This window comes from Pleurodeles waltl, chromosome 4_2 (assembly GCF_031143425.1).
Source record: "Pleurodeles waltl isolate 20211129_DDA chromosome 4_2, aPleWal1.hap1.20221129, whole genome shotgun sequence".
NCBI classification, from domain to species: Eukaryota; Metazoa; Chordata; class Amphibia; order Caudata; family Salamandridae; genus Pleurodeles; species Pleurodeles waltl.
In genome coordinates this window covers 55,916,806-55,936,453 of record NC_090443.1, presented here as the reverse complement: position 1 = coordinate 55,936,453, position 19,648 = coordinate 55,916,806, and the positions used below count along the sequence as shown (strand labels likewise).

General features: G+C 45.7%; 1 protein-coding gene across 1 annotated transcript in view; it reads right to left on the bottom strand.

Moving 5' to 3' along the window:
- MCRS1 (microspherule protein 1) overlaps positions 1–19,648 on the bottom strand; it is a 202,022-nt gene that overhangs the window by 148,894 nt on the left and 33,480 nt on the right. Inside the window, exon 5 of the mRNA XM_069230637.1 lies at positions 1,304–1,462. Within this exon, the coding sequence (XP_069086738.1) occupies positions 1,304–1,462 (159 nt within the window). The remainder of the gene's footprint in view (positions 1–1,303; positions 1,463–19,648) is intronic.

The window sequence follows — 19,648 nt, the reverse complement described above, 5'->3', positions numbered from 1 at the left end:
ACTGCATTTTGTTGCATGAAGATATAGTGTGCATAAGTGCGGCTCTATGGAGTCGATCTGAAACTTACTCTCCAGAACTGGATCTTTAATAGTCACTGGCATCCATTAGTTCTCATCATCAAAAAAGGAAATCCAGTTAATTCAGCCCATATATTCTGGTACTGCCCACACAAAAATGAATCCAGCTCCTATACACCAAATCCGGCTGTCTGCACAAGTTGAGCCAAACTTGTTTGAGTAGCAGATAAAAAAATGCTTCCATCAGCATGTAAAATAAACAGATTTGGAGTCTGCCCCCACTTCCGCATCACAAGATAGGGCTACTGATGATCCTTTCAGGCATACCCAGTCAAAACCATTGTCACTCACGGAGGACTATGAAAAACAATGGAAAACCGGTGTTTACCCATTAAAAGTAGAACTGGGCTTAATTTAACAAGACTGTTGCCGATAGTCACCCAGAAGTGGTATTTGGCGATCACATTGCATTCAGCAGGTTTCCAAGCATACCCAATAATGTTTCACTGCAGTGCCAGATTACATGTTATGACTAGGATACACGCTGAAAAGTCATGAAGTACAGGGACTGTAACACCTTGCTAAGGATATAGATAGAAGCAACAATATGTGGAACGAGATTCATGCCATGGCAGGAAAACACACAGTACATGGCCATAGGAAAAGAACACAAAATAACTGTACATGTGGTAGATACATGTTACAGAGTCATGTTTAGTGATGGTACAAGTCAACGCTGATAACATTAGTATAGTGACCAATGCTTTCAACGCACTGGAGCACGGTGCTCTTCAGAAATCTCAGGTCCCTGCTGTAAGCTAAAGCACAGATTTCTGCACTAATTGTTTAAATCCTGTCAAACTACACTGAAGTCAAGTACTGTGAGTGACTAGAATCCTATGGTCTGGAGTAACACAAATATTCTTATATACACAGGTGCAAAAACCTGAAGCTGCCCTAGAGATCATGTGTGCTGCTTTACGATGATCAATAGTAAATTAAAAGATTTGTGGGTTTAGAGAGCAGTGTTCAAGTGAGCAACTATAGAGCACAAAAGCACCACAGAGCAATGTGCACTGGTTCACGTTGATTAGCATCATAGCTCCTTGTGCATTACAACATGGCGACCCTACAAAACCTTGCACGCTAGTAGTTCACAGTGTTGTCAGAGATCTATTATGTACTGAAGTGCAGTGTTCCCCACTGAACCTATGTACCCTGGCATGCTGGAGCTCTGTGCTCCTCAATTTCCCCGGACATCTTTTCAGACTAGCGGCCCAGTTACCTGCAGCACAGCGTTAATCAGCAACAAGTCATCCGCTGGCTTCCATCTGCCTAGGTCCTTGGTCACCTGCAGTGGCTGTTTGCTCTTCTTGATACGTTTGGTCAGACTGGGGCTGGGAGCAGGCGAAGGAGTCACAGGTGTAGTCACGGACTTCGAGACCTTTTTTGTAAGGGAAACAGCTGTTAAGGCAACAGTTGCCTAGCTATGGACATTGTGCACACACAAGCCACACATCACATTCTAGATAGCTCTCAACCCTGCTAAGCCTGTACAGCAGACTCCAGGAGATACCATGGGGCAAAACATACTTCATAGCCATCTCTTCACACCTCTTAGCTAAAAAATGTTCAACAACACCCAAAGCCTCACACCCACATACGAAGCCCCTTTCTGTCTACCTATGAATAATGGTGAACAATGAGCCCTGTAGACATGGCTCTCTAAGCATGTATGCAAAGTGCACAAAGAGGGAAGAGTACAGTGGGCTTTAGAGCTATTCTAAAAATGTACATGTGGCACAGAATATTGATTGACATTTACTGTCTTGTACTAATTGGCTTTATGCTTCACTCTTTAAATTACTGAATTGTTTTTCTCAAGTTACACCTGTATAGCGGCGGTGCCATCTAATATTTCTCTAGGAGATGCACTTTTTCTGGGCTATAAGCATCATTCCAATTGGGGAATTTAAGCCCTGCATGCATTTCATATTTTTTTTAACTTGGAAACATCAAAGGGTTGTATCTAGTGATACAGTGTGAGAAATATCGATGTGCCAAAATATCAGTTTAAATACCAAGGATTAAAATACTGAGAAGGTAAATACATACATACATATTATATACATACACATATATATGTATGCATATATATATATATATATATATATATATATATATATATATATACACATACATATATACACATACATATATATATATACACATACATATATATTTCTCTATATCTATATATATAGATATATATGGAAAATGTCACTTACCCAGTGTACATCTGTTCGTGGCAGGAGACGCTGCAGATTCATATGCTGTGCATTATCCTGCCATCTAGTGTTGGGCTCAGAGTGTTACAAATCGTTTTTCTTCGAAGAAGTCTTTTCGAGTCACGAGACCGAGGGACTCCTCCCTTTCGGCTCCATTGCGCATGGGCGTCGACTCCATCTTAGATTGTTTTTCCCCGCAGAGGGTGAGGTAGGAGTTGTGTATATAGTAAATGTGCCCATGCAATGGAGTAAGTATGTATGTACATAATGTGTATAAGAATAATATATATTTACAAATTTACAAGTTTCATTCAACTTATAACAGCTACAGGCTCCCGGGGAGGTGGGAGGGTGCATGTGAATCTGCAGCGTCTCATGCCACGAACAGATGTACACTGGGTAAGTGACATTTTCCGTTCGATGGCATGTGTAGCTGCAGATACACATGCTGTGCATAGACTAGTAAGCAGTAATCTCCCCAAAAGCGGTGGCTTAGCCTGTTCGTAATACAGCCTGTCCTACTGTGGCTTGTTGTGCTGTTAACACATCTACACAGTAATGTTTTGTGAATGTATGAGGCGTAGACCATGTGGCTGCCTTACAAATTTCTGTCATAGGTATAGTCCCTAAAAAAGCCATTGTTGCGCCTTTTTTCCTAGTGGAATGCGCCTTTGGTGTAACAGGTAGCTCCCTTTTTGCTTTAATATAGCCGGTTTGAATACATTTCATATCCATCTGGCAATGCCTTGCTTGGATATAGGATTCCCTGCATGAGGTTTTTGGAAGGCTACAGATAATTGTTTTGTTTTGCGAAACTGTTTTGTTCCGACAATGTAATACATTAATGCTCTTTTGATGTCTAACATATGTAAGGCTCTTTCTGCTACTGAGTCTGGTTGTGGAAAAAAGACTGGGAGTTCCACTGTTTGGTTTAGGTGGAATGGTGATATAACTTTTGGTAAAAATTTGGGATTTGTATGGAGAACCACTTTATGTATTTGTATAAAGGGTTCTTGTATAGTAAATGCTTGTATTTCGCTTACTTAAGAGGTGTGATAGCTATTAGGAAGGCTACCTTTCAAGTTAAGTATTGCATTTCACAAGAGTGCATAGGTTCAAATGGTGGTCCCATGAGTCGTGTTAATACAATATTGAGGTTCCACGAAGGGACTGGTGGTGTTCTCGGGGGTATGATTCTTTTTAATCCTTACATAAATTCTTTGATGACTGGGATTCGAAAGAGCGATGTTGAATGTTTAATCTGCAGATAGGCAGATATTGCTGTGAGATGTATTTTAATAGAAGAGAATGCTAGGTTAGATTTTTGTAAGTGTAATAAGTAACTTACAATGTTTTTTACGGAAGCATGTAGTGGTTGAATTTTATTACTGTGGCAGTAGTAAACAAATCTTTTCCATTTGTTTGCATAACAATGTCTTGTAGTAGGTTTCCTAGCTTGTTTAATGACCGCCATACATTTTTGTGTAAGGTCTAAGTGTCCAAATTCTAAGACTTCAGGAGTCAGATTGCTAGATTGAGCGATACTGGATTCGGGTGTCTGATCTGTTGTTTGTGTTGGGTTAACAGATCTGGTCTGTTTGGTAATTTGACATGAGGTACTACAGATAGGTCCAGCAGAGTTGTGTACCACAGTTGGCGAGCCCAGGTTGGTGCTATGAGTATTAGTTTGAGTCTGTTTTGACTCAGTTTGTTTACCAGATAAGGAATGAGTGGGAGAGGGGGAAAAGGGTAAGCAAATATCCCTGACCAACTCATCCATAACGCATTGCCCTTGGACAGAGGGTGTGGGTACCTGGACGCAAAGTTTTGGCATTTTGCGTTTTCTTTTGTTGCGAATAGGTCGATTTTTGGTGTTCCCCAGCGTAGAAAGTAATATTGTAGGATCTGGGGATGAATATCCCATTTGTGTGTCTGTTGATGATCCCGACTGAGATTGTCGGCTAACTGGTTGTGACTCCCTGGGATGTATTGTGCTATAAGGCGAATGTGATTGTGAATTGCCCAATACCAAATCCTTTGTGCTAAGAGACACAGTTGTGACGAGTGTGTCCCTCCTTGCTTGTTGAGGTAATACATTGTCGTCATGTTGTCTGTTTTGATAAGAATGTGTTTGTGGGTTATTAGTGGTTGAAATGCTTTCAATGCTAGAAACACTGCCAACAGTTATAAATGATTTATGTGCAGTTGTTTTTGTTGAACGTCCCATTGTCCCTGTATACTGTGCTGGTTGAGGTGTGCTCCCCACCCCATCATGGAAGCATCTGTTGTGATCATGTATTGAGGCACTGGGTCTTGGAATGGCCGCCCTTGGTTCAAATTTATAGGGTTCCACCATTGAAGCGAGAAGTGTGTCTGGCGGTCCATCAACACTAGATCTTGGAGTTGACCCTATGCTTGTGTCCATTGTGTTGCTAGGCACTGTTGTAAGGGCCGCATGTGTAGTCTTGCATTTGGGACAATGGCTATGCATGAAGATATCATGCCTAGAAGTTTCATTACAAACCTCACTTGGTAGTGTTGGTTTGGTTGCATGTTTAATATTATATTCTGGAAGGCTTGTACTCTTTGTGGACTTGGAGTGGCAATCGCCTTTTGTGTTTCGAGTGTTGCTCCCAAGTATTGTATTTGGGATGGTTGTAGATGAGATTTTAGGTAATTTATAGAGAACCCTAGTTTTTGTAGAGTTTCTATAACGTATTGTGTGTGAAGCAGACATTGTTGTTGAGTGCTGGTTTTTATTAAACAATCGTCTAAGTATGGGAATACATGCATGTGCTGTCTCCTTATATGAGCGGCTACTACTGCAAGGCATTTTGTGAATACCCTTGGGGCTGTTGTTATCCCGAATGGTAACACCTTGAATTGGTAATGCACGCCCTGTATTACAAACCTTAAGTATTTCCTGTGAGAAGGATGTATGGGTATGTGGAAATATGCATCCTTGAGATCTAACGTTGACATGTAGTCTTGTTTTTTGAGAAAGGGAATCACGTCTTGAAGTGTTACCATGTGGAAGTGATCTGATTTGATGTATAGATTCAGTGTTCTGAGGTCTAATATGGGTCTCAACGTTTTGTCTTTCTTTGGAATTAGAAAGTACAGGGAGTAGACACCTGTTCCTTTTTGATGGTTGGGTACTAGTTCTATTGCTTGTTTTTGTAACAATCCTTGGACTTCGAGTTGTAACAGGTCTAAGTGTTGTTTGGACACATTGTGTGCTCTTGGGGGCACATCTGGTGGGAAATTTATGAATTCTATGCAATAACCATGTTGGATAATGGCTAGGACCCATGCGTCCGTAGTTATGTTTGTCCAGTTTTGGTAGTATGCGGTAAGTCTCTCCCCCCACTGGTGTTGAGTGTTGGGGGTTTGTGACATTGAAGTCACTGTTTGGCTTGGGGTGTTTTAGGGCTTTGGAATTTCCCCCTTGCTTTTGGGAATTGTCCGCCCCTGTATGACCCTCGAAACCCTCCTCTCTGGTACTGCCCCTGATAGGTGGGTCTGGCTTGTGAGGTGGAAGGCTCTGTGGTTTGGGAACGAAACCCCCCTCTAAACTGTGGTCTTCTAAAAGTGGCCCTGCTTTGTGGGGAGTAGAGCGCGCCCATGGCTTTAGCCGTGTCTGTGTCCTTTTTGAGCTTTTCGATTGCCGTGTCCACCTCCGGCCCAAACAATTGTTCTTGGTTAAACGGCATATTTAGCACAGCCTTCTGGATTTCCGGTTTAAAACCCGAGCTCCGTAACCATGCACGCGAATGGTTACCGCAGTGTTCACTGTCCGTGCTGCTGTGTCTGCCGAGTCCAGAGCAGACCTTATTTGGTTGTTGGAAATCGTTGGTCCTTCCTCAACAACCTGTTGGGCACGTTTTTGGTGTTCCTTGGGCAAGTGCTGAAGTATATGTTGCATCTCGTCCCAGTGTGCCCTGTCGTAGCGAGCCAGCAGAGCCTGTGAATTGGCAATCCGCCATTGATTGGCTGCCTGTGCTCCCACTCGTTTGCCCGCAGCATCGAACTTCCAACCTTCCTTGTCGGGCGGTGGTGCGTCTCCTGATGATTGGGAGTTTGCCCTCCTTCTGGCTGCTCCCACGACTACTGAATCTGATGTCAGTTGCAGTGTTATAAACACAGGGTCAGTTGGGGGAGATTTATATTTCTTCTCCACCCTAGGCGCGATAGCTCTGCCTTTCACTGGGTCCTGGAACACCTGTTTGGCATGCTTGAGCATGCCTGGGAGCACTGGCAAACTTTGATAAGAGCTGTGAGTGGATGCCAAGGTGTTGAATAAGAAGTCATCTTCTATCGGCTCCGCATGCATAGCTACATTGCGGAAGGTAGCTGCTCTTGATAACACCTGCATATATGCTGTGCTGTCCTCTGGTGGTGATGGCCTTGCCGGCTAACAAACAGGACTGTTGTCGGAGACCGGTGCATCATACAAGTCCCATGCAGCCGGGTCATCCTGTGTCATCCCAGTGTGTGTTGGTGACTGCATTGGGGGTGTTGTTACAGGGGACAGCTGTGGTGAGTGAAGTGGAGAGGGCTGTGGCGAAAACCTTGGTGGTGGTGTTCTGTCTCTAGCCTTTGGCTGCATTTCAGACTCCTGGAATGCTAGCTTTCTTTTTATTTTTATTGGAGGAAGAGTTAGAATTTTACCAGTCTCTTTCTGGATGTGAAGCCTCCTTTGAGTATGGTCTGGCTCTCCAATACTTAATTCCTGCTCAAATCTGTGCCCTTGCATTTGGCTGGAAAGTCCGTGCTCCTCTGTATAGGAGCCTGTTTTCGGCTCAGAGGATGACTTTTTTGGCACCGAAGGTTTCGGAACAGTCTTTTTCAGCTCTGAGGAAACCTTTTTTACTTTGGGTGTGTCGCCTTCTCGGTGCCGAGATGGTTCGGAGCCGGTATCTCGACCGGAGTCGGATGTCTCCGGCTGTTGGGAGGCCTTTTTCGGTGCCGATAGTTGGTCACTGTGTTTTCGGGTAAAGCCATGGCCTGTTGGCGGTGGCATCCCCTTGGCCTTTATAATCTTGGAGTGGAGCTTGGCCGGGGCAGGTTTACTCACAGTTTTTTGCTGTGCCTTCGGCTGCTCACTTTCGGAATCGTCTGAGTCCGATTCTTGAATGGAGATTCTCTCCTCTTCCTCGACGTCGATCTGTTTGGCTAGTGTCGACGCCATCTGAAGTCTTCTGGCTCTTTGATCGCGTAGGGTCTTCTTCGATTGAAATGCCCGACAGGCCTCGCAAGTATCCTCCCTGTGGTCCGGTGATAGACACAGATTACAGACCAAGTGTTGGTCTGTGTAAGGATACTTAGCGTGGCAATTCAGGCAGAAGCGGAAGGGGGTCCGGTCCATGAGTTTCGACGATGGACGCGGTCGGGCCGACCAGGCCCCGCTGAAGAGTGGAAGCCCCGAAGGGCCGCCGGAGCGCTTCTACAATCGGTGTTGATGTACTAACACTAAACCGGTACCGAGCGCAAACAATACCGTCAAATTTTTCGATACTAAGCTAACTTTCCCGATTCGAAATATGGAGCGAAGAGGAACACGTCCGAACCCGATTGCGGAAAGAAAACAATCTAAGATGGAGTAGACGCCCATGCGCAATGGAGCCGAAAGGGAGGAGTCCCTCGGTCTCGTGACTCGAAAAGACTTCTTCGAAGAAAAACAACTTGTAATATATATATTTATGGAAAATATCACTTACCCAGTGTACATCTGTTTGTGGCATGTTCCACAGCAGATTCACATGCTATGCACAGGTCCTGCCATCTAGTGTTACAAGTTGTTTTTCTTCGAAGAAGTCTTTTCGAGTCACAGGACCGAGTGATTCCTCCTTTTCGGCTCCATTGTGCATGGGCATCGACTCCATCTTAGATTGTTTTCCCGCAGAGGGTAAGGAAGGAGTGATAGAGTATAAAGAAAAGAGATGGCCATGCAAATGGAATAGAGATATATATATACATATATGTACAAATTAATGTTTTAACTTAAACGGCTACAGGTTCCCGGGGAGCATGTGAATCTGCAGCAGAACATGCCACGAACAGATATACACTGGGTAAGTGGCATTTTCTGTTCGATGGCATGTGTAGCTGCAGATACAGATGCTGTGCATAGACTACAAAGCAGTTTTGCTGGATCTGGATGCCTGATTTGTTGTTTGTTTTGTGTTAACAGATCTGGTCTGTTGGGGAGTTTAATGTGTGGTACTACTGACAGATCTAACAGTGTTGTGTACCAGGGTTGACGTGCCCACGTTGGTGCTATAAGTATGAGTTTGAGTTTGGTTTGGCGCAGTTTGTTGACTAGAAATGGAATGAGCGGGAGAGGGGGGAAAAGCGTAAGCAAATATCCCTGACCAGTTGATCCATACAGCATTGCCCTTGGATAGAGGGTGTGGGAACCTGGATGCGAAGTTCGGCATTTTGCGTTTTCGCTGGTGGCGAATAGGTCTATGTCTGGCGTTCCCCAGTGATGAAAGTATGTCTGAAGAACTTGGGGTTGAATTTCCCATTTGTGTGTGTGTTGATGATCTCGGCTGAGAACATCTGCCAATCGATTGTGTATCCCTGGAATTGTGCTACCAGGTGAATGTTGTTGTGTATTGCCCAGTGCCAAATCTTTTGTGCTAGAAGGAACAGTTGCGATGAGTGGGTTCCTCCTTGTTTGTTTAGGTAATGCATTGTAGTCATGTTGTCTGTTTTGATCAGAATGAGTTTGTGAACGAGAAGAGGTTGAAAGGCTCTGAGTGCTAGGAATATGGCTAGCAATTCTAGGTGATTTATGTGAAGTTGTTTGTGTCCGGTGTCTCATTATCCTTGAATGTTGCAATTGTTGAGGTGTGCTCCCCATCCAATCATTGATGCATCTGCTGTAAGTGTGGTTTGGGGCACAGGGTCTTGAAGTGGCCTCCGTTTGTTTATATTTGTGGAATTCCACCACTGAAGTGATGTGCGTGTTTGGTGGTCTATCAACACTAGATCTTGAAGTTGACATTGTGCCTGTGACCATTGTTTTCAAGGCACTGTTGTAAGGGCCACATGTTTAATCTTGCATTTGGGACAATGGCAATACATGATGCCATCATGCCCAACAGTTTCATTACAAATTTGACTGTGTACTGCTGGTTTGACTGAATTTGTGCTAATACATTGTGGAATGTTTGTACCCTTTGTGGACTTGGGCTTGCAAGTGCTGTTTGCGTATTTAATGTGGCTCCTAAATACTGTTGAATTTGCGCAGGTTGCAGGTGGGATTTTTGGTAGTTTATGGAGAATCTTAGAGTGTGTAGGGTTTGTATTACATAATGTGTATGGTTTTGACACTGTGTATGACTGTTGGATTTTATTAGCCAATCGTCCAGATATGGAAAGGCATGGATGTGTTGCCTTCTTAGGTAGGCTGCAACTACCGCAAGGCATTTTGTAAATACTCTGGGAGTTGTTGTTTTCCTGAAGGGTAAAACTTTGAACTGGTAATGTTTTCCCCGTATTACAAACCTGAGATATTTTCTGTGCGCTGCATGGATGTGTATGTGAAAATACGCATCCTTGAGGTCTAATGTTGCCATGAAATCTTGTTGTTGTAGCAGTGGGACTACATCCTGTAGTGTTACCATGTGAAAGTGTTCTGATAGGATGTAAAGATTGAGAGTTCAGGAAGTACAGGGAGTAAACCCCCTGTTCCTATCTGATTTAGTTGTACAAGCTCTATGGCTTGTTTGAGTAATAGTGACTGTACTTCTTCTTGCAACATGGAGATGTGTTGGGAGGAGAGTTTGTGTGGTTTTGGAGGTAGATCTGGGGGAATTTGTGCCAATTCTATACAGTAACCATTGCGGATAATAGACAATACCCAGTTGTCTGTTGTAATGGGTAACCAATTTTTGTGGAACGTTTGCAGTCTTCCTCCCACAGGTGTGATGAGGGAAGAGGTGGAGAGAGTCACTGTTTTGGCTGTGAGGCTTGTTTTGCTGGCTATTTTCCCCTACCTCTGGGGAATTGGCCTTTATAAGTTCCTCGAAACCCACCTCGTTGGTATTGAGGCTGGTAAGATGATTTAGATTGTGGGGTGGATGCCTCAGGTGTTTGTGCTCTAAAACCACCCCTGTATTGAGGTTTCCGAAATGAACTTCTGTATTGTGTGCTATACAGAGCACCCATGGCTTTAGCGGTGTATGGGTCTTTCTTCATCTTTTCAACGGCTGTATCAACTTCAGGGCCAAAAAGCGGTTTCTTGTTGAATGGCATATTAAGGACAGCCTGCTGGATTTCAGGCTTAAACCCTGACGACCGAAGCCATGCGTGTCTCCGAATAGTAACAGCATGTAAGGAAATGCCTCCTTGGCATGGTTACCCCCTAACTTTTTGCCTTTGCTGATGCTAAGTTATGATATGAAAGTGTGCTGGGACCCTGCTAACCAGGCCCCAGCACCAGTGTTCTTTCCCTAAACTGTACCTTTGTCTCCACAACTGGCACAACCCTGGCACTCAGGATAGTCCCTTGTAACTGGTACCCCTGGTACCAAGGGCCCTAATGCCAGGGAAGGTCTCCAAGGGCTGCAGCATGTCTGATGCCACCCTGGGGACCCCCTCACTCAGCACATGCACACTGCCTCTCAGCTTGTGTGTGCTGGTGGGGAGAAAATGACTAAGTCGACATGGCAACCCCCCTCAGAGTGCTATGCCAACCTCACACTGCCTGTGGCATAGGTAAGTCTCCCCTCTAGCACGCCTTACAGCCCTAAGCCAGGGTGCACTATACCACAGGTGAGGGCATATGTGCATAAGCAATATGCCCCTACAGTGTCTAAGCAAAACCTTAGACATTGTAAGTGCAGGGTAGCCATAAGAGTACATGGTCTGGGAGTCTGTCAAAAATGAACTCCACAGCTCCATAATGGCTACACTGAATACTGGGAAGTTTGGCATCAAACTTCTCAGAATAATAAACCCACACTGATGCCAGTGTTGGATTTATTAAAACATGCACACACAATGCATCTTAGAGATGCCTCCTGTACTTTACCAAATTGTTCAGTGCAGGACTGACTGGTCTGTGCCAGCCTGCTGCTGAGAGACGAGTTTGACCCCATGTGGTGAGAGCCTTTGTACTCTCTGGGGACAGAAACAAAAGCCTGCTCTGGGCGGAGGTGCTTAACACCTTCCCCCTGCAGGAACTGTAACACCTAGCAGTGAGCCTCAAAGGCTCAGTCTTCGTGTTCCAATGCCCCAGGTCACTCCAGCTAGTGGAGATGACCACCCCCTGGACACAGCCCCCACTTTTGGCGGCAAGTCCAGGAGAGATAATGAGAAAAACAAGGAGGAGTCACTGGCCAGTCAGGACAGCCCCTAAGGTGTCCTGAGCTGAGGGGACTCTGACTTTTAGAAATCCTCCATCTTGCAGATGGAGGATTCTCCCAATAGGATTAGGGATGTGCCCCCCTCCCCTCAGGGAGAAGGCACAAAGAGGGTGTTGCCACCCTCAGGGCTAGTAGCCATTGGCTACTAACCCCCCAGACCTAAACACACCCCTAAATTCAGTATTTAGGGGCTCCCCAGATCCCAGGAAATCAGATTCCTGCAACCTGAAAAAACAAGGACTGCTGACCTACAAGCCTGCAGAGAAGGAGGAAGACGACAACTGCTTTGGCCCCAGCCCTACCAGCCTGTCTCCAACTTCAAAAACCTGCTCCAGCGACGCATCCGACAGGGACCAGCGACCTCTGAAGCCTCAGAGGACTGCCCTGGACTAAAGGACCAAGAAACTCCAGTGAACAGCGGCCCTGTTCAAACCAGCTACTTCTTTGCAACAAAGAAGCAACTTCCAAAGACTTCACATTTCCCGCCGGAAGCGCGAGACTTCACACTCTGCACCCGATGCCCCCGGCTCGAGATCCAGAGAATCAACACCTCGGGGAGGACTCCCCGGCGACTGCGAGCCCGTGAGTAACCAGAGACGACCCCTCTAAGCCCCCACAGCGACGCCTGCAGAGAAAATCCAGAGGCTCCCCCTGACCACGACTGCCTGTAACAAGGGACCCGGCGCCTGGAACCAACACTGCACCCGCAGCCCCCAGGACCTGAAGGAACCGAACTTCGACGCAGGAGTGACCCCCAGGCTACCCTCTGCCTAGCCCAGGTGGTGGCTGTCCCGAGAAGCCCCCCCCTGTGCCGGCCTGCACCTCTAGAGTGACCCCCTGGGTCCCTCCATTGTTTCCTACCTGAAACACGACGCCTGCTTTGCACACTGCACCCGGCCGCCCCTGTGCAGCTGAGGGTGTGTTTTGTGTGCCTACTTGTGTCGCCGCAGTGCTCTACAAAAGCTTCCTGGTCTGCTCCCCGAGGACGCAGGTACTTACCTGCTCGCAGACTGGAACCAGAGCTCACCCTGTTCTCCAAAGTTGCCTGTGTGTTTTGGACACCTCTTTGGCCTCTGCACCTGAACGGCCCTGAGCTGCTGGTGTGGTAACTTTGGGGTTGCCTTGAACCCCCAAGGGTGGGCTTCCTATGCCCCAGAACTGAGACTTGTAAGTGTTTTACTTACCTCCTAATCTAACCTTTACTTACCTCCCCCAAGAACCGTTGATTTTTGCACTAAGTGTCCACTTTGAAAATAGCTTATTGCCATTTTTACAAAGACTGTACAGGATATTGTTTTCATTCAAAGTTCCTAAAGTATCTAAGTGAAGTACCTTACATTTAAAGTGTTTGATCTAAATCTTGAACCTGTGGTTCTTAAAATAAACTAAGAAAATATATTTTTCAATATAAAAACCTATTGGCCTGGAGTAAGTCTTTGAGTGTGTGTTCCTCATTTATTGCCTGTGTGTGTACAACAAATGCTTAACACTACCCTCTGATAAGCCTAATGCTCGACCACACTACCACAAAATAGAGCATTAGAATTATCTACTTTTGCCACTATCTTACCTCTAAGGGGAACCCCTGGACTCTGTGCATACTATTTCTTACTTTGAAATAGTATATACAGAGACAACTTCCTACACAGCAGTATTGATTGTCCTAGCTGCTGTGTCTGCGGAGTCTAGGGCTGATCTAATCTGGTTGTTAGTAATAGCCTGCCCTTCCTCCACTATTTGCTGTGCCCTCTTTTGTTGGTCTTTGGGGAGATGCTGGATAATATCTTTCATCTCGTCCCAGTGGGCCCTATCATACCTAGCCAGTAGTGCGTGGGAGTTGGCTATTCTCCATTGATTGGCTGCTTGCGATGCTACTCTTCTGCCAGCAGCATAAAATGTTCTGCTCTCCTTGTCTGGTGGTGGTGCATCACCAGATGACTGAGAGTTGGCCCTTTTCCTTGCTGCACTCACAACTACTGAATCAGGAGGCAGTTGTTGAGTAATGAATGCTGGGTCAGAGGGAGGTGGGTTATATTTTTTCTCCAATCTGGGAGTGGTGATCCTGGCCTTGACCTGCTCTTGAAATATTTGATGTGCGTGTTTTAACATGCCTGGAAGTATGGGAAGGAACTGGTAAGTAGTGTGAGTGGAGGATAATGTATTAAAGAGAAAATCATCCTCAAAAGGCTCGGTGTGCATGGCGACATTGTGGTATGATGTTGTCCTAGCCAAAACTTGAGTGTATCCAGTGCTATCTTCTGGTGGTGATGGTTTGGAAGGATAGCAGTCTGGGCTGTTATCCAGAATGGGATCTGGATCATAGAGATCCCATGGATCGAAATTGTCCTGTTGTGAATCTACAGAATGTACAGGAGACTGTGCAGGTGTAGGAGTAGTAGGCAGAGAAACAAACAGGTGAGGAGAATGAGGAGGAGACTGATGAGGTGAAAATTGTGGAGGTGGAGATTTCTGCTTAGGCCTTGGCACTTTAGCTGGTGGCTAATCAGTATCCAATTGTCCTTGAAAGGCTAGCTTCCTCTTAGTCTTCAGAGGAGGTGCAGTTATAATCTTGCCAGTGTCTTTATGAATATGAATTCTAGCCTGCCTTTCATCCATGTCCTCCATTTGTGGGAGTTCCTCCGAAAATCTATGTCTTTCTTTAAGTTGTTTCGAAAGTCCATGCTCCTCTGTGTAGCCAATTTTTCTCGGGATCGAAAGGCTGGGAGTGGATGTTGGCCTCGGCTCCGAAAGCGATTTTTTAAGCTTCGACTCGATGGGTCGGGCCGGGTTTCCGAGCCAGTGCTTCGGCTCGAGTCTGAAGGCTTTGGTGGCGTGGCCTTTCTCGGTGCCGAAGTTGTTGCTTGGTCATCGGAGGTCTTTTTGCGGGTTGAGCGATGGCCTTCTGGCAGTGGCGTTCCAGAGGCCTTATGTTTGGGCTTGGATTGGACAGGGGCAGGCATACTCACGTGCTGTCCTGCCGTGACCGGTCTGTCCTCCTCGGACTCCTGCTCGGAATCAGACCCTCGGACGGAGACTGCAGTGTGCATAATCTCTTCTTCCTCCAGGTCGAAACGTTCGGTGCTTCTCTACACCATTTCCAACCTTCGCGCTATTCTGTCTCGTTGAGTCTTCTTCGAGCAGAAGGATCTGCAGGCCTCACAAGTATCCTCTTGATGTTGGTCTGTATATGGGAACTTGGCGTCGCAGTGAGGACAGAAGCGAAATGGGGTCCGGTCCATGAGGCTTCACCGCGGTCCATGCCCGAGTTGGGCGCAGGTGCCCCGAAGGGCGAGTAAAGAACTTGGATCAGACGGTACCGAAGTGTCGATGAGAGATGATATGTGATCGAAACAATACCGACAAATTAGATAGTTTTTAGAATTTTTCCAACTCAAACTGCCGGAGCAAAAAGAAACACATCCAAACCTCTAACATGGAGTCGATGCCCATGTGCAATGGAGCCGAAGAGAAGGAGTCACTCGATCTTGTGACTCGAAAACACTTCTTCGAAGAAAAACAACCTGTAACACTCCGAGCCCAACACTAGATGGCAGGACTATGCACAGCATGTGTCTCTGCAGCTACACATGCCATCGAACATATATATACACACACACAAATATATATATATATATATATATGTAGTTAATGATAGATTATTCTTAACCGTGCATAAGTGTACCTTATAGACACAGATCCTCAAGGTACATATAAAGGTATAGTAAACCTTTTCTTCTCTAAACTTACTTTCACAATATTTTGGTCCTTGAAATATACACTAAACTCTTTTGATACATAGATATTTCTTACACTGAATTAAGGTAGTATACCGGTCAATGTGTCACCTCCTTTGGCTTTCAGAGCAGGTTCTCCGCATGGAGTAGAACAACTGTATTGAATGTATTGGTGACAATAAATTGCCTGCCCTGCATGAGACAGGATGCTGGGGCAACAGCCAGCGTACATAAGATATTGGAATTAGAGAATGCTGAAAATTGTGGAACTAAGCACTTGGGGCCAGATGCACGTATGTTGTGTTCACTAAAAGTGGTCGCAAATTGCACACCACCTTTTGGCTAATCCAATGGTATTTTGCGAACTGACCTCTGTATTTATGAATGTTATTGAGGTAGGTCACAAAGTGCAACCCTCTACGATTCACTGCCATCACAGGGATGGTGGCCTGCTTGGAACAGCAGACAACCATGTCTGTTTATAAATAAAGCATTTTTTTTTTTTAAATGCAGCCGGTTTTCCTTAAAATAAAACAGGATGGGTTTATTAAAATGTTTGTAAAGGAAAATGTTACTTATCCAGTAAGCATCTGTTTGTGGCATATAGTGCTGTAGAGTCACATAATCTGCATACTTCTGCCATCTAGTGTTGGGTCCTGAAGGTTGCAACTTGTTTTTCTTTCTCTTTACACAAAGTGTAGTGACTCTTCCTCTTGCTGGTAATGAATGTAGTGTAGTGTAACAGTAAAGATAGGGATGTTCATGCAAATGTATATACCTATAATGGTAAAAAGACTGTAACAGCCACAGGTGTCTGGGGAGGAGGGTGGGTACATGTGAATTTACAGCACGACATGCCACAAACAGATGCTTGCTGGGTAAGAAACATTTTCCGTTTGATGGCATGTGTGGCTGTAAACCAACATGTTCTGCATGGACTATGAAGCAGTGCCCTCCAAAAGCAGTGGCTAACCTGTGGGTGTTGCAGTGGTCTGGAAATGTGTATAAGGTAGTGCAATTTCTACATTAGCTTGTTGGTGTGCAAATACATCCACACAATAATAATTTGTGATTGTGTGTGGTTGGACCATGTAGCTGCTTTACATACGTCAGCTTATGGGAATATTTCCTAAAAAGGGCTTGGTTGCTCCCTTTTTACCAGTGGAGTGTGCTTTAGGAGGATCAGGTAATGGTTTTCTAGCCTTAGCATAGCAGGTTTGGATACATTTGACAATCCATCTGGCTATGCCAGATTTAGATATAGGGTTGCCTTTGTCTGGTGATGAAAGCAACAAAAAGGTGTTTGGTCTTTATAAAAGTTTTAGTTCTATCAATGTAGAACATAAGCACCCACTTTACATCTAGAGTGTGAAGAGCTCTTTCAGCAAAAAAGTCTGGTTGTGGGAAAAAGAATGGCAATTCAATATATTGGTTGAGGTGGAATTGAGACACCACTGCTGGTAGAAAGTTAGGATTGGTACAGAGAACCACTCTATCCTTATGTATTTGGAAAAAAGGTTCTTGTAGAGTTAAAGCCTGGAGCTCACAGACACGTCCCGGGAAGTGATCGCTACTAAAAATGCCACCTTCCAATATAAGAAACTGAAGAGGGCATGAATGTAGAGGCTCAAAAGGTGGACTCATGAGTCTTGTAAGCACAATATTAACATTCCAAGAAGGCACTAGGGGAGTCGTTGGTGGAATCACTTGTTTAAGCCCTTCCCTGTAAAAGAAACAGATGCTGTCTTTTCTGAAAGTAAGCAGCTATGACAGCCAGGTGCAATACTATGGAAGCATATGCCAAATTTGCTTTCTCCAAATGCAGAATGTAGGAAGTTGGCTCTGTATGTGCTATGTCAAAGTAAGGAATAGCATGCACAGAGTCCAAGGGTTCCCCTTAGAGGTAAAATAGTGGTAAAAATAGATAATACTAATGCTCTATTTTGTGGTAGTGTGGTCGAGCAGTAGGCTTATCCAAGGAGTAGTGTTAAGCATTTGTTGTACATACACATAGACAATAAATGAGGTACACACACTCAGAGACAAATCCAGCCAATAGGTTTTGTTATAGAAAAATATATTTTCTTAGTTTATTTTAAGAACCACAGATTCAAATTTAACATGTAATATCTTGATTGAAAGGTATTGCAGGTAAGTACATTAGGAACTTTGAATCATTTCAATTGCATGTATACTTTTCAAGTTATTCACAAATAGCTATTTCAAAAGTGGACACTTAGTGCAATTTTCACAGTTCCTGGGGGAGGTAAGTATTTGTTAGTTTTACCAGGTAAGTAAGACACTTACAGGGTTCAGTTCTTGGTCCAAGGTAGCCCACCGTTGGGGGTTCAGAGCAACCCCAAAGTTACCACACCAGCAGCTCAGGGCCGGTCAGGTGCAGAGTTCAAAGTGGTGCCCAAAACGCATAGGCTTCAATGGAGAGAAGGGGGTGCCCCGGTTCCAGTCTGCCAGCAGGTAAGTACCCGCGTCTTCGGAGGGCAGACCAGGGGGGTTTTGTAGGGCACCGGGGGGGACACAAGCCCACACAGAAATTTCACCCTCAGCGGCGCGGGGGCGGCCGGGTGCAGTGTTAGAACAAGCGTTGGGTTCGCAATGGAAGTCAATGAGAGATCAAGGGATCTCTTCAGCGCTGCAGGCAGGCAAGGGGGGGCTTCCTCGGGGAAACCTCCACTTGGGCAAGGGAGAGGGACTCCTGGGGGTCACTTCTGCAGTGAAAGTCCGGTCCTTCAGGTCCTGGGGGCTGCGGGTGCAGGCTCTTTTCCAGGCGTCGGGACTTAGGTTTCAGAGAGTCGCGGTCAGGGGAAGCCTCGGGATTCCCTCTGCAGGCGGCGCTGTGGGGGCTCAGGGGGGACAGGTTTTGGTACTCACAGTCGTAGAGTAGTCCGGGGGTCCTCCCTGAGGTGTTGGTTCTCCACCAGCCGAGTCGGGGTCGCCGGGTGCAGTGTTGCAAGTCTCACGCTTCTTGCGGGGAGATTGCAGGGTTCTTTAAAGCTGCTTCTTTGGATAAAGTTGCAGTCTTTTTGGAGCAGGTCCGCTGTCCTCGGGAGTTTCTTGTCGTCGTCGAAGCAGGGCAGTCCTCAGAGGATTCAGAGGTCGCTGGTCCCTTTGGAAGGCGTCGCTGGAGCCGAGTTCTTTGGAAGGCAGGAGACAGGCCGGTGAGTTTCTGGAGCCAAGGCAGTTGTTGTCTTCTGGTCTTCCTCTGCAGGGGTTTTCAGCTAGGCAGTCCTTCTTGTTGTTGTTGCAGGAATCTAAATTCTTAGGTTCAGGGAAGCCCTTAAATACTAAATTTAAGGGCGTGTTTAGGTCTGGGGGGTTAGTAGCCAATGGCTACTAGCCCGGAGGGTGGGTACACCCTCTTTGCGCCTCCTCCCAAGGGGAGGGGGTCACATTCCTATCCCTATTGGGGGAATCCTCCTTCTTCAAGATGGAGGATTTCTAAAAGTCAGAGGCACCTCAGCTCAGGACACCTTAGGGGCTGTCCTGACTGGCCAGTGACTCCTCCTTGTTTTTCTCATTATCTCTCCTGGACTTGCCGCCAAAAGTGGGGGCTGGGTCCAGGAGGCGGGCATCTCCACTAGCTGGAGTGCCCTGGGGCATTGTAACACGAAGCTTGAGCCTTTGAAGCTCACTGCTAGGTGTTACAGTTCCTGCAGGGGGGAGGTGTGAAGCATCTGACTGTAACTTGCTAGTTGAGTTGAAAACATTATATTTGTGTCTGAAAGTTCTGTAATGCTGCACTGGGATAAGCTAAACCCAGCTGCGTATTCAGAACAGTGCTGAGATAGGGCTGAATACAAGATTTTTGGAAACCGATGGTAAAGCCCAACTGGTGGAGCAAATCTATGGTAGTTAGGATGTAATGCAGACAAAGTGGTAGAGTGCTGCTTTGATGAGCCAGTCTTCTAGATATGGGAAAACATGAATGTTTTGTGTGTGTGTGCTGCTACCACGCTAGACATTTTGTAAATACCCGTGGCGCAGTAATTACTCCAAATGGGAGGACTTTGAATTGGTAGTGATTGTCCATCACAAATCTGAGATATTTGCAATGTGCTGGGTGTATAGGGATGTGAAAACAGGGGTCCTTTAAATCCAATGTGGAGAGGAAATCACACTGTTTAAGTGGGATAAAATTCTAGAGGGTAACCATGTGAAAGTGCTCAGACAGTATGTAATGATTTAACAGCCGCAGATCTAGAATTAGCCTTAA